The sequence below is a fragment of the Durio zibethinus genome, chromosome 16 (genome assembly GCF_047325235.1).
Source record: "Durio zibethinus cultivar Kanyao isolate XHJ-2024 chromosome 16, ASM4732523v1, whole genome shotgun sequence".
Lineage (NCBI taxonomy): Eukaryota > Viridiplantae > Streptophyta > Magnoliopsida > Malvales > Malvaceae > Durio > Durio zibethinus.
In genome coordinates this window covers 19,898,675-19,923,628 of record NC_143177.1, presented here as the reverse complement: position 1 = coordinate 19,923,628, position 24,954 = coordinate 19,898,675, and the positions used below count along the sequence as shown (strand labels likewise).

Here is a 24,954-nt window from a genome sequence, read left to right as displayed (position 1 = left end):
TTACGACTGAAATCTTCCCCTTTTTTTTTTTTGGAAACGTTTTATAAGATGATAATCGTCGGCCTTTCATACGGGGATGTAGCTCAGATGGTAGAGCGCTCGCTTAGCATGCGAGAGGTACGGGGATCGATACCCCGCATCTCCATTTTTCCGTTTTTTCTTTGTTTTCGTCAATTATTACTTTATTAGGCTAGAGAGGCACATTCACTTTTTTTATTTGTTTTTGTTTCCCAGCATCAAAGGTCATGCAAATTCGACATTAACTGGTTATGACATTAAAATAATTGGCTTTAGCATATTTAATGCAATTCTCTAATTTTATTTGTGGGATTTTAAAAATTCAAGTTTCAAAATTAATATTAATTAAAATTAGACTCGGTTCATTGCATTTTTTTTTATTTTTTTAAATTATATTTTAAAAATGAGAGAGGTAAATTGTTTATATCAAATTTTAATGAATAACAATATATAGACAAATATAATTATAATTATTTTTTAATGTAAATTATAATTTAATTATATATATTACAACTTAATTATATATAAATGTAATTTTTTATTAAATTAAGATACTAAATAATATTTTTATTAATATAATACATATATATATATATACAAATATAAATTAAATAATTAATTAAATATATTCGTTTATATTTCTTGAGGGAAGTCGAGCAAAATACTCCAAACCTAATTTTAACTTGACTTAAATTATTCAAAAAAATAATTTTTAACCTATTTATTATTTTTAAAAAATGCATTAAATAGTGACCAATCAAAATCCAATATATATAAGTTGTTTTGTTATCCTTATATTAATTTACTTTTTCGTTATAATATTTATCAATAAAATTTTAAAAAACATAGAAATAACAAAAAAAATGAAATTACATGTAAATTTATTAAATTAAGGTATTAAATAATATTTTTAATAAAATACATATAGAAATATAGAATTAAATAAATAATAAAAAATATATTTTTATATATATACCAAAATCAAAACATAATATCCAAAATCTTATTCTTATTTGAATTCGATTTAAAACATAAAACTCAATCTAAATTATTTCAAATTAAAAAAAAAAGCATACCAATTGGATAAGGACAAATTAAAACTTATTAGATACAAATTATTTTATTACTTTTATCTCAATTAATTTTTTTTATTACAAAATTTATTTAATAGAAAAATAAAAGTAAAAAATTTTAAACATAAAAAAAGCAAAAACTTTAAAAAATAATTGAAAAAAAAAAAGAAAAGAAGTGTCATGCGGATACCTAAGATGGGATTGAACACTTTAAATCTATTTTCAACTTGATTTCATTTTCAAAAAGAAAAATCATAACTTGATCTCGATTTCAAAAAAAAAAAAATACACATAGGTTGGATCATTATAAATTAAAACTAACTAGATATGAAATATTTTATTATTCTTACCTAACTACTTTTTTAAACTTTTTTTTATAAAATTTTTTAATAAAAAAATTAAAAAAATCAAATAATAAAATTAAAAAAATAATGAAAAATAAAGGAAGGATCGAATCCCACATGAACACCTTCTCCTTTCTCATTTTCTATAAAATTAAGTATACAGACATTTAAGTTCTCTCTTTGCTATTCTTACTATTGCTAAGATGTATACTATTTGTGTGTTTCTTTTTACAAAGAAAGGGTATTTGTCAACATCTTTTTTATTGGGTCGGCATGTAAAACAACTAAAATTAAACTAGAGAGTGAATTGATCATTCCTTGTGTCAAAGTTATTTCTTTATTTTACCTAAAAACTTATTCAAATGTCATTTTATAACTATGTTTGTAGTCTTTTAAAGAGAGATTTTAATTATAATAAAAGTATTATTACTCTATAATTATGAATATGTAGCAACAATATCACAACAAATCAATAAATAAATAAAGGTTGACAAAAGACATTTTGAATAGTTTTAACAAAAAAAAAAATACATGTTTCCATTGAATCTTGCACTATATTATTGTCAACTTTTAAATATAACATATACAATAATATACAACGTGAGCAGCTCTACTTGATTGTTAGAAACTTAAAATTAAAACGTGAAGGCTACCATTATCACCATGTAATCAAATATCAGACAAATTTTTGAACATGTTCATTTCTTCAAATCTTAAGTCCATCTCCCTATAAAAGCAATGTTGACATAAGAGGCAAAGATGCATAGCCAGAGTTGGACAATTGTGTTGTGTGTTTTAATTTTTTGAGTTAAGCTCAATCCAGGCTGCCTAATCATGAACAACTTAAACTTTGGTGTCTGCCTTGTCCTGGTTGGGGTACTACTGGGATTTCAGGCAGCTATTGCAGCGGCTGAGTTCAACTATGGTGAAGCTCTTGACAAAACCTACATGTTTTTCGAGGCACAAAGGTCTGGTAAACTACCCTTGGACCGGCGTGTCAAGTGGCGGGGTGACTCAGGCCTCAAGGACGGCTCTCTTCAAGGGGTAATTAAATCATTTAAATATGATTGAAGCTTGCTTCAATTAACTTCTAAATGATTGAAGCTGGAATTTGTTTTAACTTGTTTTGGTGTTGGAATGCAGGTGGACTTGGTAGGAGGATACTATGATGCAGGGGACCATGTGAAGTTTGGGCTGCCAATGGCATTTAGTGTCACAATGCTTGCATGGGGAACTACTGAATACAGGAGGGAGATCACCAATTTAAACCAAATGGGTCAGACTTTGTCGGCGATCAGATGGGGCACTGACTACTTCATCAAGGCTCACACACAGCCGAACGTTCTTTGGGGACAGGTAGGAGCTTTTAGGAAGAGAAAATTGTAAGACCCCCAGTTTGGTAACCTGTTTCGTATTACTTTCATTAGTGATTAGCCAAGCGTTGAATTTAGTCAATAATCTTTGTATTAACTTTATCCTTAATCTTGAAGCTATATTTTCACATTTTCTTTCATTAAGGGCCCTTATTTTTTACAAAGATTGTAGCTTGAGACATGGAAAAAGATTAATTAGAGATTTGAATCTCAGCGGATGACATCTTTTAAGTAAATGACATTAAGATTTTAATTTTGTTGGTAGAAACATCATATCAAATTAGATACATGCTCTTAGGTAAATGATATAAAAACAAACTCACCGACCTATATTGACAAATATCCGAAAATATATATTTTCTAATTAAATTGAATAACCTTTCTATCAAAGGGTTATTTGCTTTTTCAATGTTTTTTCACAGTTAATGTATATGGACTGACGTGTGGATATGCTATGAAATGGTATAATGTATGATTGATCAGGTTGGCGATGGGGACTCTGATCATTACTGTTGGGAACGTGCAGAAGACATGACAACTCCTAGAACAGCTTTCAAGCTCGACCAGGATCATCCAGGCTCTGACCTTGCTGGTGAAACTGCTGCTGCTTTGGCTGCAGCTGCAATAGCTTTCAAGCCTTACAACTCTTCTTACTCGGATCTCCTCGTAGTTCATGCCAAAAAGGCAAGAACATCTATCAGTCCCAATGTTCTATTAATAGAAATATAAAGGGAAAAAGTCCACATTTTCACTGACGTTTTAATCTTCATATTTTGCAGCTTTTCTCATTTGCAGATAGATTTAGAGGTCTATACGATGATTCCATCCAATGTGCTAAGCAGTTTTACCCATCATCCGGTTATTCGGTAAGTAATATAATGCCTAAACCTTGTTCATCTCATCCCTCTACATGTACGGATATTCATTTTTTTCTCAATGAATTTTTCTTTGGTGAAGGATGAACTATTGTGGGCTGCCACTTGGCTATTCCTAGCAACTGGTGAGGAGCAGTATCTGAAGTATGTTGTAGACAATGCTGTCTACATGGGTGGAACTGGATGGGCAGTCAAAGAATTCTCTTGGGACAACAAGTATGCTGGTGTGCAAATCCTTCTTTCTAAGGTAAAAGAAATTCGATGTTGATTGATTTGTTCACCCTTTGTGGGTTTTGAAACCTTGTTTAGCCCCAAATCTCCCGGGGTTAATGCACACAATTGCAAGTTGAATGACTTTCTGTCATCTCATTCACAAATAATGCTAATATTGAATAGAAATAAGTACTACAAAAAATAGGAGCCCGTAACTCAATTATTTCAGTCACTTTTAAGGGGTGACATTTTTAATAGGTCTAAATTGAAATTCCAGTACCTGCAACCTCTTCTCTCATCTAGTCTTATGGCTACGGCCTCTTTTGTATAAAAAAAAATAGGCAGTTAAAGATTAGTTGAGCTATGACAGGTATTAATGGAGCAAAAAGGTAGTGCATACACTTCAACACTGAAGCAATATCAGGCCAAAGCAGATTACTTTGCCTGTGCTTGTCTGCAAAAGAATGATGGCTATAATGTCCACCTGACACCGGGTTAGTATTGTTTGATGAAATCCTTATTTGATTGGCCTGCAATTCTTTGTTTGATGGGTTCTTTACCTTCTTAGTGTGACACCTTAATCTTTATCTGCTTTTGTTTCTTTGCCAGGAGGTTTAATGTATGTTCGTGAATGGAACAATATGCAATATGCCTCAGCTGCGGCATTTCTTCTTGCTGTCTACTCTGATTATCTCTCTGCAGCAAATGCCAAACTCACTTGTCCTGATGGCCAAATTCAACCTCTTGAAGTTCTAAATTTTGCCAAGTCACGGGTATTATCTATACTTTGCCGTCACAAAGAATTGACTTCAAATTAAATAACTGATAACAAAATAAAACTAGTTATCAACCTGTTTGACGCCTTTCGCCATTGAAACTGCTCCAGTTTTGCCTTAAATACTTCGAAAATACGTCATTTGCACGACCGAACATGTACATTGATCTTTTGCCTTGAACTTGGAAATGTTTCTCATTACTTACTTTGAGATAGCACGAATTTTGCATCCTCAATTTCCTTATAATATGGTTTTATTTGCTTCTTGTTGCTTCCTGGAATGAAAAGCTTCGTACATTTTACTTATTGACTTATATTGCATGGATATGTTGCACAGGCTGATTACATTCTTGGCAAAAATCCCAAGTCTATGAGCTACTTGGTTGGTTATGGACCAAAATATCCAATTCACGTCCACCACAGAGGTGCATCAATAGCCTCAATCTCAGTTCTTCCTTCGACAGTGAGCTGCGTCCAAGGGTTTGAGGACTGGTACCGCCGCCCTGAAGCAAATCCTAATGTCATATACGGAGCTCTGGTGGGAGGACCTGACCAGAATGATAACTTCAATGATGACCGTTCCAATTATGAGCAAACGGAGCCCACACTTTCTGGCTCTGCGCCCCTTGTCGGCCTCTTCTCTAAGCTGGAAAGCCTATTTGGAAACATAGGTAAAAACAATGCATTTCCCATCTCACTTGCGCAAAACTAATCAGAATTAAGAAATTGAAGTAAATAATAAATTCATTGCTGCCAAGCTTGTAAAATTCAAAATTTCATGACCTAAATTTCACAGGTCCGTACCAGAAAGAATCAACAACAAACCAACCAACACAAGGTAAGAAAGTCTTTCTTTTTCTTCGAATCTAAACAATCATTTTTCCCAACAGCATCTCATCAAGTTCATATTTTTATACTTCCAGACGACCGTCACCAGCAAACACCGGCACCTAGCACAACAGCTTCAGGTAAATAGAGCAAAATGGAACCCCCAATATAACTTCTTAAATATTTTCTGTAGTTAAATTCTGATAATCTTGTTTTTGCAAAATATTCAGGTGTCCCAGTTCAGTTTATTCACTCAATAACCGGTGCATGGAATGTTGGGAAAACAACTTACTACCGACACAAGGTAACAATCAAGAATACATCTCGACAGCCAATAACAGATGTTAAACTGTTGGTGGAAGATCTCTCAGGGTCATTATGGGGCCTCTCACCAACCCCAGTCAAGAACACCTATGAGCTTCCGCAATGGCTTGGAGTGTTGAAGCCAGGTTCGGAATGTAGTTTTGTCTACGTTCAAGAAGGACTCCAAGCCAAGGTTTCAGTTCTGAGCTACCAATACCATTGACACCAGCAACACTTCATGCCCAAATAATATATATTTGTATACACCTTTGGGTAGGCCCTTAAACTTCTGAATGAAATTGGAATTTACTGTGTCTAGGATTATAGAACAGATACTACAATTTTATGATAATTTTGGAAATTTCTTAGCTAAAGCGTCAAGTTTATTTTTGAAAAACATGGCAAATTCTGATAAATTAACAAACAATAAAACAGGATATCAAAGTACTATAACATTTCAAAATCTTCGACAAAATTAAGATAATAACAAAACGAAAGTGGATAGCCAAAATTATAATCTACCAACAACATTTTCTGCTTAAACATAAGCAGGGACCAGATGGCAGGGGGCGAAAGGAGACTATTCGATCCCACAATTGATTAATCCTCATCATTAAAAGTAGTCTTCTTTCCTGCATTAGAAAAAAAAAATAATGAGAAGGCCATGAGAAGATGCCCATCTATCTCCAACTGATGTATCTAGCAAAAAATGAATTTAATTTAAGCAAAACAAGCAGCAATATCAATCTATCTCAACAGAAAAAAGAATTAATGCAAGTCAAACAAGCGGCAATAGTAAATACCTGTGCCAGCAACGGCGAGATTTGGCTTATTAGGTGTCCCACGTCCTCTGCCAGCACCACCAAATCGACCACCCCCACGCCTACCTCCACGACCACCACCATCCCTTCCCCCACTCCATCCACCACGGCCACTACCATCCCTTCCTCCACTCCTTCCACCACTCCTCCCACCACCTCTTCCACTGCCAGGACCATCACGGAATTCACCTCTTGGTTTTGCCTCATCCACAGACAGGGAATAATTATTGAGTTCTGATCCATTGAGTTCTAGAGCTTTGTTCAAACTATCACCATCCTTGAAATCCAAATAAGCAAAACTGCAATTGATTGCATATAATCAGATATGGAGTACCACTAAGCATCACAAGAATACTTCCGAGATATTAAAATTACAAGGAAAAAAATTATTTTCAAACAAGGATAGTCCAATATTGAAACATTCAAGGAGACATCAACAAGGTAACTGCATATACCAAAATTATAGATCACATCCAACTTGCAGTAATTGACTAAGTTCTACTTAGCTATTTATCTGGCATTAAGCTAGCTAAAGCACCAAGCTTAAGCTTATCTACAATCTTAGGAGGCTCCATCTCATATAAACATGTCAATCAGTAAAGAAAAGGATAAAAGGGGAAATGCAAGTAAATTGATGTGAAAAAACAATAGAAAACTACAGAAGCAAAAACATCAGAAAACAGGAATTTTCAGAACAACAAAAATCACAGCAACTATAGATACAAACCCTTTCACAGCACCAGTCTCCCGATCTACTGGTATTGCCACCCGAGAAATCTCTCCACAAGAACCAAAGTGCTCTTCCAAGGAACTCTTAATCTGAGAATGTTTTGGACACAGCAGATATATAAATACAAATAAATTTCAAATAACAAGTGGAGGAAAGAAGGACAGAGCAACAAAATCTAATATTCAAAGCAAATCACTAACCTCATCCTGATCAAGAGATTGATCAAATCCTTTGACAAATATTGTCCGAACCTGACCTCTTCCACCTTTCTGGAACGAATTGTTCCCATTGCTGCAAAGAATGGTGAGGGAAATAAGTTGAATAAATTAATCCAATCAAATAGCAATATCTAGATCGGGGGGTGCAAAAGTTATATACCAATTCTTATATTGAGATAGGGAAAAAATTACCTGCTGTGTGGTGTAAATGCACCCCTTTCACGGGCCAAATCAAGTCTAACAGCACGATTCATCAAATACTCACCATTCAATTCTAGAGCCTGCAATAAAGGATGATGTTAGCTAATAACTTTACAATTGCTTACCCAAGAACAAAGAAGTATGAAAGCAAATACATTTGGAATTCTATTAATGTGTTAAAAATTTTTAAAAGGTTGGTCACAAAATTTAAGAAACCATTCATAGAATATTTTAATATGAATCATCATTTACTTAACATACAATTTGAGAAAATCATGCCATTTCTACAAAAATCTAAACCAATATCTAATTACAGTATGAATACAGTGCTTACAGATTTCAATACTAAATTTCAGCAGCTTATTTTTCATAATTGACATTATTAATTCATTAAAGAAGACCTTACAACCTCATATGCCTACAGTTATTCCATATCACATGCACAAGCACATGATTATTTTTCATCATCTAACTCAAGCAAAAATCAATCGAATCAAATGGATACATATTCACAAGCATACAATAATCATATGCTTGCCAAATCTATTATTATCCAAAAAATTGACACAAAGGCATTAATTGATTACTTGCAGAAAACATAAGCAAAAATCTAGTTTATACATCAGACGTCCATGTGCAATCCAAAATTGAAAGACAGAAATCTACCTTCTGTGCAGCCTCTGCAGTAGCAAATTCAACATGTCCAAAGCCCTTAAAGTTCCCTTCAGCATCAGTGGAAAAGCGTACATCCACAACCTCACCAACATCTTTAAAGAAATTCTTTCTGTAATATAAAATTGATCATATGAAAATAAAATAAAATAAAATAAATCAATTTAGAGGGACCAGAGAACCCAAACGTACACATCAGCTTCTTCAATTTGATAAGATAAGTTTCCAACAAACAGTGTCTTTGATCCTGTAGATTGAACTTGAGGAGTTGCAGGAGTTTGGGGCTGCAAAAAAATTTCTCATCAGATTCCAACCTGTTCGATAGAATGAGCCAAAACAAGAAATTGGAATGAGATTAGAAAGAAACTCAAAGGGAAATTGGCACTTACAGCTTTCTTCCCAGACTTCAAATCCTGTTGCTTGGCAATTTTCTGTGGTGTTGTTGAATCCACCATTTCTACATCTGTGTCCTGAGTCCAATATTAATAAAAGTACAACACTACATTAGAAAATCACCTTTCAACCTTCCAAAATTATAAAGCAGAAGACAGATTCCAAAGATCTGTACTTTTTTCTTTGGAGTTTCTTCTTCATCACTTTCCTCATCATCATCAGATGATTCTTCAGATTCCTCTTCACTACTGCTTACTTTTTTAACTTTAGCATCTTTTCCACCATCTGAAGCAACCTTGGACTGCAGCTTATAGAATTGGACAATTTAGTAAATTTGATACTAGAACAACAATAAAAGAAACATCTAGAGAAACACAAATGATCAAGAAAATTTGACCTTTTTGGCAGCAGGTTGCTCATCCTCACTTTCATCAGAGCTATCATCACTTTCCTACGAAGTGAGAGGGAAAATTAGCAAGAAAAACATGTGCCAAGATACACCTCATCAACCCAAAAAATTCAACGAAAGCAAAGGTACATTATCCTCCCCGTATCAATATATTTAGCAAAAAAAAAAAAAAACAAAAACAAAATACACTGTCCCATTAATGCACAGGAGAATACTTTCGTTACATTTCAAACAATGTTGAAACTCATAAATAATGTTCAAAGATTTACATCCCTGAATCAATTAACTCCTTAGATAAATTAGAGTTGCTGAGCAGTCTCAGAAAACCATCACTGGCTAGAAATACATATGACAAAATAAACCTCATCAACCCAAAAAAAATTTCAAGGAAAGCAAAGGTGCAAGATCCTCCTCATATCAATATATTTAGCAAAAAGCCAAAATACACTGTCACATTATTGCACAGGAGAATACAAGCCCATCAATGCACGGTAATTGTCATACTCCTAGAGAAAAATGCCAATGACCAGGAGAGCAATTACAAGCACAAAATGTAAGCGGGAGCAACCTGTTTTGATGGTTTTGTCTCAGCTGTGGGTAGTGGCCTCTTTGAAGCAACAGGAACTTTGTTTGAAGGAGCCTACAGTGTGATATTAATGAGGTACCAAATCATTACAAGTTTAACATGAACACAAACATTAAAAGGAAAAGCCTCCTTATTTATTCATTGATAATTAGAATTACAAAAGATAAAGAACCATTATCAAACTGAAACTGTAATACTAACAAATTCAAAAGTTAAAGCAAACCTCTTCTTCCTCAGAATCACTATCATCAGAGGAGCTACTACTGGAATCCTCAATTTTCTTGGGCGTAGGAGCAGAAGCTTTCTTCACAGCAGTTGCTTTTTTTACATCCTAGTGCAGTGAAACAGAATCAATGAAATATGTACAAAAACCAAAAAAAAAAGAACATAAAAAGGAGAAACTGTATGAATGAGACATCACACCTCTTCATCAGAATCCTCCTCAGAGCTGCTATCGCTTGATTCAGTTTTACTCTTTGCAGTCACTGAAGGTACATTCTTTAAAGCAGAAGTTGGCAATGTAGCCTTTTGAGGAGGTTCCTATACAAGTATATATTCAATTAGCGGAATTATAAAAAGTCAAAAATAATTCAATACCAATAAACAGGAAGTTCTTATAAGGATGTCTAGATCTATTATAAAACCAAATTTTAACATGCTTTCCGACACATGTTTGCACCCAACACTCACATCCTCTTCATCCGAAGAGCTATCACTTTCAGAACTATCACTCAACCCCTTTTTAGGAAGGGCAGTAGGTCCTTTCTTAGAGGCAGGCTTTGATTTTTCCTGTATATGCAAAACATTACATGTATAAATTACAATCACAAAAGTTCCCAATCCAATTAAAAAGCAAACACCATTCAACAATCCAGCACTTACTTCATCTTCATCTGAAGAATCTGAGCTGCTAGAGGACTTGCCTTTCTTAACAGATGCAGATCCATTTTTAACAGCTGCTACCTTTGTTTTTGCAGCAGGCTCCTAAATCAAAATTCAACAACAAAGATAAAGTCAACAGCTTGTATAGGAACTCTTATGTTCTGTCTAACATTAGCCTCAACACTCACATCATCCTCATCGGAATCATCATCAGAAGAAGAATCTGAACTGCTATCAGCTTTCACTGCCTTAGCAGCTGGAACAGAGCCATTTTTAGCAACTACACGTTTTTTATTCTGAGCAGGAGCTTCCTGGGGAAAAATTGAACATTAACAATCATAAAAAAGAACATGTGCAACAATGCAAATGTTATAAGCATGAGAAGAATACTCACTTCATTGGAGGATGAATCTTCCTCACTACTAGACTCAGAATCTGAACTGCTAGCTTGTTTTGCTTTCTTTGCAGGTACAGAGCCATTCTTGGCAATAGTTGGCTGTTTCTTCAGGGGTGCAGGTTCCTGAACGAAAAAAATTTAACATTAAAATAGGCAAAGCAGATACAAACATGCCTTCATATGCTTCATTTTAGTATTATCGTATGAATGTGTTACCTAGATACTTAAGAGAAGTAAAAGCTAAAAGTCTAAAAATATATAAATAGGTCAAAGCCAATACATAATAAAAGCAACCCACACAAAACAGAACACAGAATGAAAAGTCAACTATCAGCATAAATCAAATATCAAGAGCAACAAACGTAGAATCATAAGTAAAAGAGCAGTTGCTTTTTGCATACATCCTCGGAGTCAGAAGAGTCATCGGAAGAACTACTAGTTTCGTGTTTCTTCTTTTTTGGAGTCTTTGCTTCAACCTTCTTCTTCACAATAGCCTGTGCTACTCCATCGTTTTTCTGCTGCTTTTTTGCAGCCACTTGTTTTTCAGGAGTTTCTTCAGCTTCTCTCTTGCCTATATAATCATAAAAGATGAAAAAAAAATCCCATAGTTTCAGAAACACAAAGAACAATAAAAACCGTCAAAATCAAGCAGTTCTCCTATAATGCAAATCAATCTAAAAATCTTGAAACTTTATCACACATCTTGATGATAAAACAAAAAAAATTTTAAATTCAAAACCAAAAACAAAGAGAAAATAGAAAATAGAAAAAAATACCTTTCTTTCCAGACTGAGGAGGAGCTACAGCAGGAGCTGCTTCAACCTATAAAAGATAAAAGAAAAACGCAAAATTAAACCAAAACTAAGAATTAAAAAATAAACGATTTGAAAGAAAAGCCGACAAAATCAACCGGAGAAAGTTATTAAGAGTTTTTAAAAAATGAAAGAAAAAGAGTACTTTGGGGGTTGATTTCTTGCTTGATTTTCCCATAGTTAGAGGAAAAAGGTTGAAACCGGAGTTAGGATCTTTTAAATTTTGATAGAGAACAAACAGCGGGATCTGCAAAAGTTGCAAAACCCTACTACTGCTACAGATATTTTGGGGGTTTTAGGGTTTTGAGAGGAAGCAGTCGAGAAAATGTGGATTATATAGTATACGAGCGATGGAAGTCTGAACGCTTTAAACACTGCCAAAGGGGCAGTAGGGTTTTTGCATGTCCGCAAATGCGGCGTATGACTCGTTTTTTTTTTTTTTTTTTTTTGAATAAATATAAAAAATCTGAAATATTCATTTAAATTTTTATTGTCAATTAGATTTTTAAATATTTATTTTTATTAATTAAATTTTTATTAGACGAAATTTAATTAACTATTAACATTAATTTTTATTTAATAAAAAATTTAAGTAGATAAAAATAAATATTTAAGAATTTAATTAAATAAAATAAAATTTTGATTACTCAATTAAATAAAAATAAATGTTTTGATTATAATAAAATGATAAAAATTTAAATAATTATTTAATTTTTTTAAGAGCTTTTTCCTATATTTAAACATTTTTTTCTGAAGCAGTTGAAATTGCACGTGCAACATCCGGAGCGTCAGTTGGAGCCTCGACGGTCCCTGGTCGTTTTTCGATTATATTTTAATGGGACCAAACAGGTGTTCGAATTTTGGTTTGGGTTGAATCTTAGGCTCTATGAAGAAGATGTTAAGCTTTAATTATCCCAGTTATAGATTCTGGAGCTTGGCCTGTAATGATTCCCGTTTCAGGCTGGCTCCTAAGCAGCCAGAATAGTAAGACCCACACCGATCCAGATCCAACCTGTCGATTTAATATTTATTATTAGATATTTAAAAATAATTTAATATCTTTTCATAAAAAATATTTTATGATTAAATAAAATAAAATATATTATTTAATAATATAATTATATCTTTGGGCTAAATTTAAGTTTTAAAATCACTAGCAAAGCTTAACCCAAATGCTTCTATTATTAGAAAAGATTAATTGATAACAATGAAACTGACATTTAAAAATTACAGAATTACAAACAATTTATATATATATATATATATATTTTTTTTTCAATCAGATAAATATGAAGATAAGAAGTTCAAGATAGATTAAACTTTCAAAAAATAAACAAGAAATTATAAAATCATCTCATCATTAGTTAATATTTGCTTCTATTATTAGTTAACATTTGCAAGTCAACAAATACATGGAGCTGTGGGACATGTATTGACACAGACCATTGTTGTTTGATTTCCTTCACATTTGATTCGTCTCCCATAATTTCATCCCTTCTGCTTTAGGGTGCAGGCTTTCTTAATAGACAAAGAAGAGAAAAGGCTATTGATATCGTGGGGGTAACTTGGATGCAAAAACCGTTACATGCTCCACATTGCCTGCATTTATAGCCAGGTGCCAATGCATTTACTGTGAACCTCAAAGTCTCGCCAGTCAAAAAGCTATGCCATTCAACTGTGACGCCTGGGAGCTCTTTTCCGCAAAACTAATTCCCAACAACAGAACAAACAATATTTATCATATCATTAAACTCTAAAACTATTAGGTATATTTTCCCATCTGCTTCCCAACAATAAAAGACAGGTACAAATGCTTACACTATTGATTCCAGCTACTCCAAAATAAAGAAATTTCGGGTCACAAAAGTTGAATATTAAAATCTTATATAAAAAATGATGAGACCAAAGAAATAAGAAACTGAGTTTCAGACTCCTGAAGATCAAATCGGTCTCCAAACAATACTAACAAAATAAAGGACTGAGCTATTCGGCAGTTATTTCAGAGATTCAACAAAGATATATATTACTACAGAAATTCAGTTACTAACAAAGTTGAGACATGTTACCTTCAACCATGAACCCACAAGGACTCTAAAGAGAAAGGTTTCTCATTCCTAGTGTGGGCGGCTGGAGTTCCAGTTGGAGGTGCATGCACAGTTATAGGAAGAACCCACTCACTTTTGTCTCTACCTTCTATTAAAAGAGGGTGCTCATATCTGATTTCAAAATCAAGAAGTTGTAGCACAGCTTAACAATTATATTTGGCAACAGCTAAAGCAGAAATCTTCTACTAAAGTTCAATAAAAATATGAATAGATTAAACCAATTTTAAGCCATTTCAACTTTGGAGTCAAAGTGTAACCTCTCTTGTATAACATTTTCAAATTTAGGTAACAATTTACATGAGATTTTTATATAACCACAGAAGAAATGGAATTCAACTTACAAATCATATTAAAAAACCTTCACAAATAGGAAAATTTCTTTTGGAGGAATGACATAAAATTCAAACTGTATATACCCAGTTGCTGGAAGATTATAATAATTTTATCAAAAAGTTGATATTCTTGGATTATTCGCTTCTCTTTTGCTAATACCATGTCCCAATATTCTTAAAAGATATGAAAAAATTTGCTGCCACAGCAAAGAGGTAATAATAGTATATGCATATAACCCACAAGCATACAACCTGTTGACAATCTCCAATGCCAAGTGAATCATTAATAACAAACTCTTTGGATAAAGCTAGAACAATTTGGTTGCAGTACCACTTAGTCATACCTTGTCCAATCTACATTCTTTGGAGTAGTGAAAAATTCAAATCTTAGAGCCCATTGCACCGAGACATGAGGAGTGGAAAAGGACATGGGGCCATCCATGGGAATAGAAAAGAGAAAACTTGTCTGTACCAAATCAGCAACAACCTCATGATGATCGCTTTGAACCTACAAGAAAATGAATAAACAGGATTACTATGGCATTGTGTAGAAAAATATTAGGTTTCTTATCTTGCTTCCTAAAGCTTCATAAAAGCATCCTAAAAGAAACAGTTTGTAACTTAAAAGCCAAAAAAACACACATTTATTATAGGAAATGCTTGTACCCGGGCACAAGCAATCAGATGGCAAAGACAATGCTCATTCTCAGAGACAGAATGACTAACAACTATAAGAACCATAATTTGAAGAATAAACCAACTCAAGATTCAATTATTATTTCACTCCCACATTCATTTTCGTTCTTTTTTTATAAAGGAATGTTTAATTAAAATCATAAAAAGGGGGTTTCTTTTGGAAAATGAAAGCCCTCGGGATAATGAACACTATCTGAAAAAAGAAAAAAGAAAAACACGGGAAACAAGAGGTGAAAAGGATAAGGATTGTAACAACCCAGAACTTCTTAACAAACAACAAGCATTTGCAATGGTGTCACTTTCCAAGCATACAAATAATGAATGTTTGCATGTAGCTGGATAGAGTGAAAGTTAGAAAACATAATTATCATGGGTTTCATGCATGCCAAAACAGACCAGGAATTTAATTGAGTTTAATCTACATAATTATATAACACTCTAGTTCATAAATCCACCAATGTAACTCACTGTAGAATCAAAAAAAAAAAAAAAAATGGATAGGCAAACCTTTGTAATTGTTGGAGAATTCCTTCTGGAAGGATGAACAAAACGTCGATTTATAGTCTCAGAAGTTTCCAGCGTGACTGAAACCTACAAGACAGCAATTCTTCCAATCAACTTCAAGATGCATCATTCAAAAGTTAGTAATTTCTTCACTCATTTAGTAGTTTCTCAACTTGGTCATAATATGCAGTTACCTCAAGGCATCTTCTAGTGCCTTCTTCATGAAAGAAAGTAAGAGTCCCGCCTATCTGTTATTGAAACAGGTAAAATAAAAACAATAAGAGGAGAAACAATGGATGCAAATTCAGGCAAGGTGACAGAAGCTACCAGCTAAAACTGATTTTACCATATCACTGAAGTAATACGTGGACTCAGAATTCTTAGGGGAAAATCTTAGCAAAATTTGGTCATCCATCCTGATATTATAAGACCTTCCTCGAATAAAGCCTTCTGCTGCAGAAAATGTTTAGAACAAATAAATTTACCAGGATTCACATATTAAACAGCTCAAGGCTAGATTCATGATACATGAGTAACAAAACATTAAAATGGGGGCAGAAAATCTGATACTTTACATGCCACAGACTCAGTGGCTCTTGGGCTCGGTGCAGAAGATACTCCTGTTATATCATCCGCAGCTAGGGATCTTGTAGGAGTCCACTGCTGACTTGGAGATAAAATGGCCGATGGCTTCTCTGCTGGCAAAATATCTATTCAAAAGGCATTCTCAGGATCAGAAAAAATCGAATCAAACAAATGACATTACTTCAGCAGGAGATATGAAAAACTTAATAGTAATTACAACAATCAAACAGAATGCATAATCATGTAAGTATGATGACAAAAGGAGAGGAAGATAGCTCATTGCAAATAGTGACTGTACATAATCAAGAATAACTTAATTACCAGCATTAGAATCATGCAAGACCTCTGCTACTGATAACCGAGGAAGTCCAACATTTGAAGATAAACTCAAACGGTCTGTTGATTGCAAGGATAGGGAACTTCCAAAGGTTTTATACAGATTTTCCTTTGAAGGATTATAGGATGAAACAGATGATATTTCATCCCTTGAGCTCTCATACCCTTCCTCAACACCATCATACATGTCACTCACTCTAGCCTGTAACTAATATCAATTTACTAAGCAATCATTAACTCAAACAGTAAGTCAAAAGCATTAGCAGCACTACTAACAGCCTTACCCATTCTGCATCTCCACCCATCTCTTTCCAGTATGTATCCGTCTGGATGGTTGTAGCAGGAACAATACCTAAATCATCAAGAGAGAAACATAGCCATCATGCCATTTTTTTTGTATATTAAGACGCCTGTTTTACAGACACCCCTCACAAACTCAAATTCCAAGAGTAAAAACGATGTAACTTTTTCAACTGTGCTTCAAAATTAAGTCATTGTTAAATCAGGTTCAAATTATTCAATTTCTTCCTCATACCATGCAAGAATAAAATGTTTACGACATTAAAGTTAGCTCTATGAGAGGGGAAAGAGAAAACACCACCAGAAACAAAATCAAGCAATAATCAAAACATACCAACCTTTGCTTAAGATTTAAATTCTTACATAACTAAGTCTTCCTATATGTATATCCTAAAACTTAGTGAAAATTCTTGACTAGAAATACATGCTCGTCATATGAAAAGCGAAAGCTACTGCTTGTCAATGATTTCACCATATTTAATAATTTAAACGACAGAGAAAGAGAGAGAGAAGTAAAAGTGACTGTGATTGTGATGTTGAAACTTGAAATAATAACTTACCATCACTTTGACCATCTCCCATTACCAAGCCGTTTCTTTTCTGAGTTACCCATACTTGCAAAGGAACACGGGCCTCCTATTGGAATTCAAAGTTCTTAAATATCATCAACATCATAACTCTTTGACAGTATTTGTAATTTGGAGAACTGGACTAGGACATTTACAAGTTCTCTCCAAGATCCACAGGTGTGAATGAGGACAAAAGCAAGCAGAGAAACACATGCATGGATATGCCAACATATCCATATGTGCATAACTATGAATTTATATATTCAATAATGAGCCAGATATAACAGGAGAAAGGTAAATTATATTCAATATTGAATATAAGTGCACAAATGATGTAACAAGCATCACAAGACTGAGCAAATGACAAAACCATTACAGATCCAAGGATTTTAAAGACCTCAGACCTAAATCCACAAACAGAAACCTTGGACAAGTATCAACATTTATTCAAGTGTAAAAATAGCCATCAATCTTAATTGCTCCTCTCACATATGAATCAACAAAAAAACTTATGACTGTCAGATTCTTCTATTTTTTTTCCCCTTTCCAGTGGGGCAAGTTTCTAACGCACACACCACCTTAGCCTTAGGTCAAAAGAAGCTTCGTCACCAAAAAGTTTAACATGATTCCTATTTTCACGAGCATTATCAGCAAGTCAAACAAGTCTAATTCTGAAAGACAAGAACCGAAGATAATTTTGGGATCCTTTATAAAAAATTATGAAAATAAAGCAAAACCAACCACTTCGGTAAGATCTTTTACTGATTCCTCGCTGGAGTGACCATTTTCCAGTATCAGCCATCGAACAGATAGAGTACTCTTAACATAATATAAATAACGAATGGTAGCACCCTTGTAAGATGGTGGTATAATACTTGGTAGCACAGCCCATACCACATCTACAGATGGAGTCAAAAGTTAGTTACGAACCAAATCATGTTGAATCAGAATAATGAAATGATAGTAAGGTGGAAAGCCGCAAAAAATAACCATAGAACCAAATACAATTTGCTGAAAACCATAAGTATTCAATTCAAAACATTGCATGACTGGATGCCCACTGTAACACAATTAGCTATGGTGACATTTACCAATAATGCAATTTAGCTTTCATCCAGGAAATCTCATTTCCGCATATTTAGCCTTTTTTGCTGATAATATACTTAGCATTTGTACTTTCTTCCTTCTGGTTTCTCTTATGATAAAATTCATCCTTATAGTTACTGTTTTTCTCTCTAAAAAGTCAATGAACTGAATGAAGTATTATTCCAGGTGGTAATTCTTAAACAACATAGTATCATGCAATTTTCATTTTGCAAAATGGGAGTTTGACCAGAACACGAAGGCATGAAGTCATTAAGACAGCAAGATCAGTATTCTCATTTTATCTGCTTCAAAAGATGCATTAATTGCATATTATAATGGATAAATAGATTTCCAGAAAGAATGAAGAACAAGCATCACACACGTGCACTAGCATACATACACAAAACAATAAGACAAAGGCAGGAAAAAGACTAACAAGTTTTTGCAGAGCCAGAAGGCACAATCTGATTTGAAACCATTGATGGTGTTGAACAGTCCAAAAAGACATGTTCACCTGAAAAGGATTGAGAACAAAAAATGTAAATATAAAATATACAAAAAGATTAAAAAACAAAGAAAGAGTAATTGGGCAATGCAAAGAATAGGATCTTTTTCTTTCTTTCCAGTATCAGTTTCAGTTCTACTCATATCCCGGATTAAAAGAAAATGCAAATGGCTAATGCAATTAACTTAAATTCAAAGAGATGATGACGACTAAATCGCCCAGAATCAACAGATTACATGAATGCTACAATGTGAGAAGAAAATGAAAAATGTTAGCATTTAGCAATTTAGACAAACTCCTGTACACTGATCTGACTTCATTCTCCTTGAGGAAAGTATGAAACATAAAAACTTTGACTTTAATCTCTTTAATATACATTCTAAGTAAATCAGAAATTTACTTACATTCCTCACTTCCTTTCACCATCCATCAAAAATGAATTGAAATACAAGAAGTTGATGATCTAAAAGAACAACTAATTCATTTAATTCTGCACATGTGCTGTACCAACCTCTCTTTTTTTTTGTTCCAGCCAATGGTTTTTGGGTGGCAAACCATTGCGTATCCAACTTCTCGATCCCTTTAATCTCGAAGCCAAGCCTTTCAATCAAAAGGGAAGGTACAGTGCTACCAGAATTGTCACTAGTAAGGGGATTGCAGATCTCAATTGTAACATAAACAGAATCTCCAGCTCTATACACATCTCTATCTGTTTGCAGTTTTAATGTTGGATTCAATTCACTTCTACCGCCTTCCACAGAATTTCCAACCTTTTTTGATCCCCCACCTCCAAAGAAAGAAAACCTAGACGGCAACATGGCTCTAAACAATTTTCATTTATTTTTTATGAAATTCACCAACAATGGAATTAACCTGCAAAATGCATAGCAGATGTGAAATTAGATATTGCCTTACCAAGCACGTGAACTCTGTAACAAAGAGAAAGAAGATTTGGGATTTTTTTTTTTTTGGATAAATAAAGATTTGAGATCTAAAAGCAACTGATTAGTTAAAATAAACTACTTGTTTGGCGTAAAGATTTTAACAAAGACAAATGGAGTTGTCCTCCTTTCCATTTTCTCAGGAACCAAACAGAAATTATAGCTAAGTTAATATAATGTGAAAATCCCTTAGAGCTTAACGGTCCAGAATATAATAAATTAGGGTTTATATAGAAAGAGATCCGATTAGCAACGAAGCTTAGATCGCCTTAAATTTGAGATCGCCAGGAAAAACATATTGGGCATGATAAAAGAACCATGGATCAAAGCGTACCTGATGGAATTAGAATGAAATGAGAAGAATTGGAAAAATGGAGGAGCGCCAGAGTCTAGTCTCAAACTCCAAATCACGCAGCCTAGATTTGAAAACCCAAGTTACCTTACCGTTTGGACGGGGAACAAAAGTGTAAATACAACCCTTTTTTTTTTCTAAAATAATAATAAAAAAAACACTTATCTTTTAACACTTAATTTAGCATCTAAGTTTTTATATTTTTAATACACTTAAATAAATCTTTGAATTCTAATTTACAATTAAATAAATTGTAAATCTTTAATTTATATTATTTTTAAATCTGCGCTATGCACAGGCAAAATATAATTTTGGTTATATATAATATTATTAATTTTTAAAAAATTATGAGTAAAATATTAAAAGATTTATATCAGCATAATAAATATGTGGCTATATTTAATATACCCCTTTTTTATAACGTTAAAAAATTAAGTTTTAATTTTTATCAAATATTTAAAAATATTATGTAACTACAAAAATTTACAATTAAGAAACTTTTATTTTTTTCAATTTAAAAAAAATTAATTGTCAAATATTACTCATTTAAAAATTTAGAATTTTATATTTGTGTTATGCACAAGGTAAATGTATCTATAATAATTTTTTAATATAATATTATTTCAAATTTTAATATAATTACAATTTTAGAGAATAATTTAAATTTTATTTTCATAATTACAAATATATTGATAATAGTTGACAAAAAAACTTAAGTCACTCTAAATAATTTTTTATTATCATTTTTTTTACAATTTAATAAATAATCTTAATTAAATTATTAAAAATAAAGATATAAAAATACAAAACAAAAAAGTTTGTAGTAGATTTTTGTTCTCATTTAAAAAAATAATTTCATTCATTAAATCAGTGGATTACAAAACTTAAAGAATGTCACTAGAGTTTAATGCATAAATAGAAAAATAATTGTAACAATACTTAATAATACACATTATCTAATTTCTTAAAAAAAAAAAAATACACACAACCAATTCCCTTGGACTCTATCACCAACATGCATAAAATAATTTTGTTTTTTCATTCTCATCTTAGTTAAAGAATCAGCAATATAATTTGCTACTTTGTTTCCCTAAATGTATAAATAAAATCAACAATTCCAATTTTACTTAAAATAATTAAAAACTCTCCGCTTCTTTCAAGGTTATAATCTATGTTGAATATCTAAAATATAATTGTCTCTTTAAATCTAATAACATATTGACCTAATTTTAAGGGGACATAGAAATAATTAATTAAAGTTACATGTTTAAAAAAAATAATGTGAAATTAAATTTGATTTTAATTATAGAAATTTTTTTGTAATATTAATATATCAAATTTAGAACTTAATTGTATGGATATTTTCTTCAAATTGATGAAAGAGTTTTATTAATATATATATATATATATATATATATATTAGGAAGTAGTTTGAACTTACATTAAAACTAAACCATTGGCATTTCATTTTAACATTGTGTGTGTTTTTATTATGAATTATAGGCATATCAAATGGCACCTTGAAATATCTATTTATTGGAAAAGAAATCAAATTAAGAATGTCTATTTAAAAAAGAAATATAGAAGAATATAAGAAATTGAATATAAAAGTTTCAATTATAGTTTTAATATTTCCAAAATTTTAAGACTTGTTAAATGAAATAAGTGGTAAATTTCACAAAATTGAAGAATTTGTTCTATTTTTTATAAGATTTGTAAAAATTACTAACTAACACCCCATATATCATCTAAAACTTCATTCACTAAAAACTTAGAAAATAATTTTTTCATTTTCAATTGAAACCAAAACATATTAACCCAAGTTATAATCAACTATATCATTTTAAGTCGATTTGACTTATAATAAAATATATGACAATTCTTATGATTTAGTTCCCAACCAATGTAGAGTATTCGACATAATAGCATCCAAATTAATCAATCGTCCTTGGCATCTGATTGTAAAACTTTACAAATCATCATAAAAACCTTGCTAATTAATACCTTGCAAAAGAAAAAAAAAATTTAACAACATCACATTCAACATATATATATATATATATAGAAATATAAAAAATTCACCATTAAATTATAAATTAGAAAAGAAAAAAATTATACTAAAATATATAGTTGATAAAATTGTTATTCTAAACATAAAACCTAACAATTCTACAAATAAAAAAAATATGAGTAAAACCTCAATAAATTTATAAAAGAATAGCAAGCAAGACTATAAAATAAATTTCTTATAAGATAATAAAGATAAAATTACAGAAAAAACAAAGTTGGAGAATAATTAAATTTAAATTTTTTAATATTCTTTTTGGAAGTACATTTATATTTATATTATTATCAAGAAATATTATCATAAATATATTAAAAAGTTACCATTATTAATCGTATAATGTCATAAGTAATAAAAGATATGAAATTAATGTAGTTTTTCCTTCAAAATTATAAATTTTGAATTCTTGCTTAGCTATCTTTTTTAATAAAAAAAATAATACCTTCCCTAATTTAATGATATCATTATTGTCAACTTGTTAAATGGCTCATTTATCTTTCTTTATTTACTACATTAAATTTCATTTAATTTTTCATAAGTAATAAGATGATATAAAAATATATTCATGAATAATTAGATTTTTATTTAGTTTCTTTTTTTATTTGTATTATTGACCAAATTAATTGTAACTTATTCATATAAGCTAAAAATATTGGAGATTTAAAATGTAATAAATATAATTAATTTAGTTTAACTAATTATTTTTTAAGTAATAAAAATGTTTCTATAGAAAATAATAAAAATGTTTTAAATAAATAAATTTCATTTATTATAGAATATATGGTGATTTTTTTAAACCTATCTACATTTCAAAAACATAAGCTATCTATATTAGACTATTTTCTTTTTTAGTGAAGACTTTAACTTTTATATATTTATATAAGATTCAAATAAATCTTTAATCTTTAATTTATAATTAAATTGAATTTTAATATAAATAATTATTTTGTTTAAAATAAAAATTTATTTGAATATAAATAAAAAATGAAAATTTATTTATGTATAATAAAAATATAAAATTTTATTTAAAAAATAAAATAATTTTGAGATTCTTTAGTATTTTAACTAATTTTTTTGAAAACCTCTATTTTACTCTGACAACCTAATCCACTAGTTATAGAACTTATGGTTCATTTGGATTCCCTCTGACTATCAATGCGATGGGATTTGTACCTTTTTTTTTTTTAAGTCAAACATATTCTTTTTTTCATTTGAATTTTATCATGCTGACACGATTAGCACCAATCAGAAGCTTCTAGGCCTAGTGAAAATTATTTAAGGGTATTTGACTCATAAAATCTTAAATTTTAAGAAAAAAAAAAAATTTTTGTGAAAGTGTAAATTTTTAGAAATAAGTGATTTTTATTGTTATAAAATTGTTAAATTTTAGTATTTAGTTCAAAAAATCTTAAATTACGTAATAAATTTTTTTTTACTATAATATCTTTTATTATATGTAAATTACACATGATAAACATTCAATTGCTAATTATATTATTAAAATTAAATATGTGACAACCATTAAATGACAAAAATTAAAATTTTTTTCATTTTTATTATGTTAAAAATAAGATAATATATTATGAATAAAAAATATATATGATAAAGTTCAAAAAACAACATTTTTTTCATTATAAACTTAATTTTTAACAAATAAAAAAAATTCATTATAAACAACTACAATATTTTTATTACATAAATGCAATGTTTGATACAAACACAATGTTTCTATCATAATAGACACAAAGTTTGATAAAAAACCAACCACTATGTTTTAGTTTATAAACTTGCACATAAGTAGTAGGTTTTGATTTTATAAACATAATCTTTTAATTAAACACAATGTTTGTGAAATTGCAAATAGAATTATAAACACAGTATTTGACAATTAAATAAATACGACATTTTGAAATTATAAACAAAATCTATATATAAAGATGACATTTTTGTCATTAGAAACGCAATATTTGAGAAATTATAAAAAAAATTTAATTTAACAAGCTCGACATTTATTAAATGATAAATGCATGTTTGATATTGTTTATAAATTTTTTTTTCCTAAAATCATATTATGAATCGCTTGATATTTCTTGATTTTTTTATATCCTAAACCCTATGCCATCATTGCCCGTTGACTTCTTCATTATTTCAAGTAATAAATCATTTTGTTATTGTTCTTATTTTATGAAACAATGTAAATAATAGGATATTTGAATATTGTTTTTATTTTATTTATTTTTTTAATGTTTTTATTTTCTCATTATTCTTATTTTATGAAACAATATAAATAATAAGATATTCGAAATTTGTTCTTATTTTATTTGTTTTTGTCTCAATGTTGTTATCTTCTAATTGTTTTTATTTTATGAAATAATATAAATAATAGGATATTAAAGATTGTTCTTATTTTAGTTATCTTTTTCCTATTTTATGTTTATTTGTATAAATAAATTGATATAATGAATTCTGAATAACATATGTCTACCTCAGTATTCCACTACATTGTAGTTGGATTTATTAAGTCAGCCAACCTCCATTCTCTGTCGACATTTCTCTCTAGCTCGTGAGGCCTAAAGGAACATAAGGTGGGAACCCATTTATCCTACCAGACCTTAATTCATTGCCCATTGCCAACACGCCACCTAAGACCCCTTC

General features: G+C 31.0%; 3 protein-coding genes and 1 non-coding gene across 7 annotated transcripts; 2 read left to right on the top strand and 2 right to left on the bottom strand.

Annotated features, from left to right (window-relative positions):
• Positions 1-72: 72 nt before the first annotated feature.
• TRNAA-AGC (transfer RNA alanine (anticodon AGC)) lies at positions 73-145 on the top strand. Its single transcript has one exon. It is a non-coding gene; the product is annotated as a tRNA-Ala (tRNA).
• A 2,048-nt stretch (positions 146-2,193) lies between these two features.
• LOC111294284 (endoglucanase 5-like) lies at positions 2,194-6,170 on the top strand. The gene is made up of 11 exons (XM_022887552.2): positions 2,194-2,479; positions 2,579-2,791; positions 3,292-3,492; positions 3,588-3,674; positions 3,766-3,930; positions 4,267-4,390; positions 4,506-4,669; positions 5,009-5,342; positions 5,468-5,509; positions 5,595-5,639; positions 5,730-6,170. Exons 1-11 carry the CDS (start codon positions 2,270-2,272, stop codon positions 6,023-6,025), a joined length of 1,881 nt encoding a protein of 626 aa, XP_022743287.2. The 5' UTR covers positions 2,194-2,269; the 3' UTR covers positions 6,026-6,170.
• A 14-nt stretch (positions 6,171-6,184) lies between these two features.
• On the bottom strand, positions 6,185-12,261 carry NUC-L1 (nucleolin like 1). Of its 3 annotated transcripts, none has more exons than XM_022887370.2 (20): positions 12,069-12,261; positions 11,888-11,933; positions 11,513-11,682; positions 11,109-11,234; positions 10,903-11,025; positions 10,715-10,816; positions 10,523-10,621; positions 10,256-10,372; positions 10,056-10,163; positions 9,815-9,886; positions 9,235-9,288; positions 9,013-9,138; positions 8,834-8,914; positions 8,637-8,728; positions 8,439-8,556; positions 7,764-7,852; positions 7,554-7,644; positions 7,351-7,442; positions 6,606-6,922; positions 6,185-6,434 (listed from the first exon to the last, which is right to left on the bottom strand). In XM_022887370.2, the coding sequence occupies exons 1-20, from the start codon at positions 12,099-12,101 to the stop codon at positions 6,403-6,405; spliced, it is 2,088 nt and encodes a 695-aa protein (XP_022743105.2). In that variant the 5' UTR covers positions 12,102-12,261; the 3' UTR covers positions 6,185-6,402. The 3 variants fall into 3 exon arrangements, with proteins under 3 accessions (XP_022743105.2, XP_022743113.2, XP_089601441.1); XM_022887378.2 differs by having other exon boundaries at positions 9,094-9,138; XM_089745315.1 differs by lacking the exon at positions 10,523-10,621.
• A 952-nt stretch (positions 12,262-13,213) lies between these two features.
• Positions 13,214-20,324, bottom strand: LOC111294180 (uncharacterized). 2 transcript variants are annotated; one of them, XM_022887388.2, is made up of 14 exons: positions 20,217-20,324; positions 19,453-19,814; positions 18,873-18,950; positions 18,092-18,249; positions 17,342-17,417; positions 16,766-16,833; positions 16,467-16,689; positions 16,136-16,270; positions 15,907-16,013; positions 15,755-15,808; positions 15,564-15,647; positions 14,705-14,868; positions 13,990-14,139; positions 13,214-13,629 (listed from the first exon to the last, which is right to left on the bottom strand). In XM_022887388.2, the coding sequence occupies exons 2-13, from the start codon at positions 19,757-19,759 to the stop codon at positions 13,992-13,994; spliced, it is 1,602 nt and encodes a 533-aa protein (XP_022743123.2). In that variant the 5' UTR covers positions 19,760-19,814; positions 20,217-20,324; the 3' UTR covers positions 13,214-13,629; positions 13,990-13,991. The 2 variants fall into 2 exon arrangements, with proteins under 2 accessions (XP_022743123.2, XP_022743133.2); XM_022887398.2 differs by having other exon boundaries at positions 16,467-16,683.
• Positions 20,325-24,954: the final 4,630 nt, after the last annotated feature.

What these genes read in the sequence shown, in the direction of transcription:
- LOC111294180 (XM_022887388.2), bottom strand. Translation starts at nt 19,759, where the DNA reads ATGTTGCCGTCTAGGTTTTCTTTCTTTGGAGGTGGGGGATCAAAAAAG. An exon ending in CTTGCATGATTCTAATGCTG is followed by an intron (nt 16,271 to 16,466) that starts GTAATTAAGTTA and finishes CCTTTTGAATAG; the next exon opens with ATATTTTGCCAGCAGAGAAG. An exon ending in GCACTAGAAGATGCCTTGAG is followed by an intron (nt 15,648 to 15,754) that starts GTAACTGCATAT and finishes GCTGTCTTGTAG; the next exon opens with GTTTCAGTCACGCTGGAAAC.
- LOC111294284 (XM_022887552.2), top strand. Translation starts at nt 2,270, where the DNA reads ATGAACAACTTAAACTTTGGTGTCTGCCTTGTCCTGGTTGGGGTACTA. An exon ending in TAATGTCCACCTGACACCGG is followed by an intron (nt 4,391 to 4,505) that starts GTTAGTATTGTT and finishes TTTCTTTGCCAG; the next exon opens with GAGGTTTAATGTATGTTCGT. An exon ending in AACAAACCAACCAACACAAG is followed by an intron (nt 5,510 to 5,594) that starts GTAAGAAAGTCT and finishes TTATACTTCCAG; the next exon opens with ACGACCGTCACCAGCAAACA.
- NUC-L1 (XM_022887370.2), bottom strand. Translation starts at nt 12,101, where the DNA reads ATGGGAAAATCAAGCAAGAAATCAACCCCCAAA. An exon ending in ATTCTTCAGATGAAGATGAA is followed by an intron (nt 10,622 to 10,714) that starts GTAAGTGCTGGA and finishes TTGCATATACAG; the next exon opens with GAAAAATCAAAGCCTGCCTC. An exon ending in AGCAACCTGCTGCCAAAAAG is followed by an intron (nt 9,139 to 9,234) that starts GTCAAATTTTCT and finishes TATAAGCTGCAG; the next exon opens with TCCAAGGTTGCTTCAGATGG.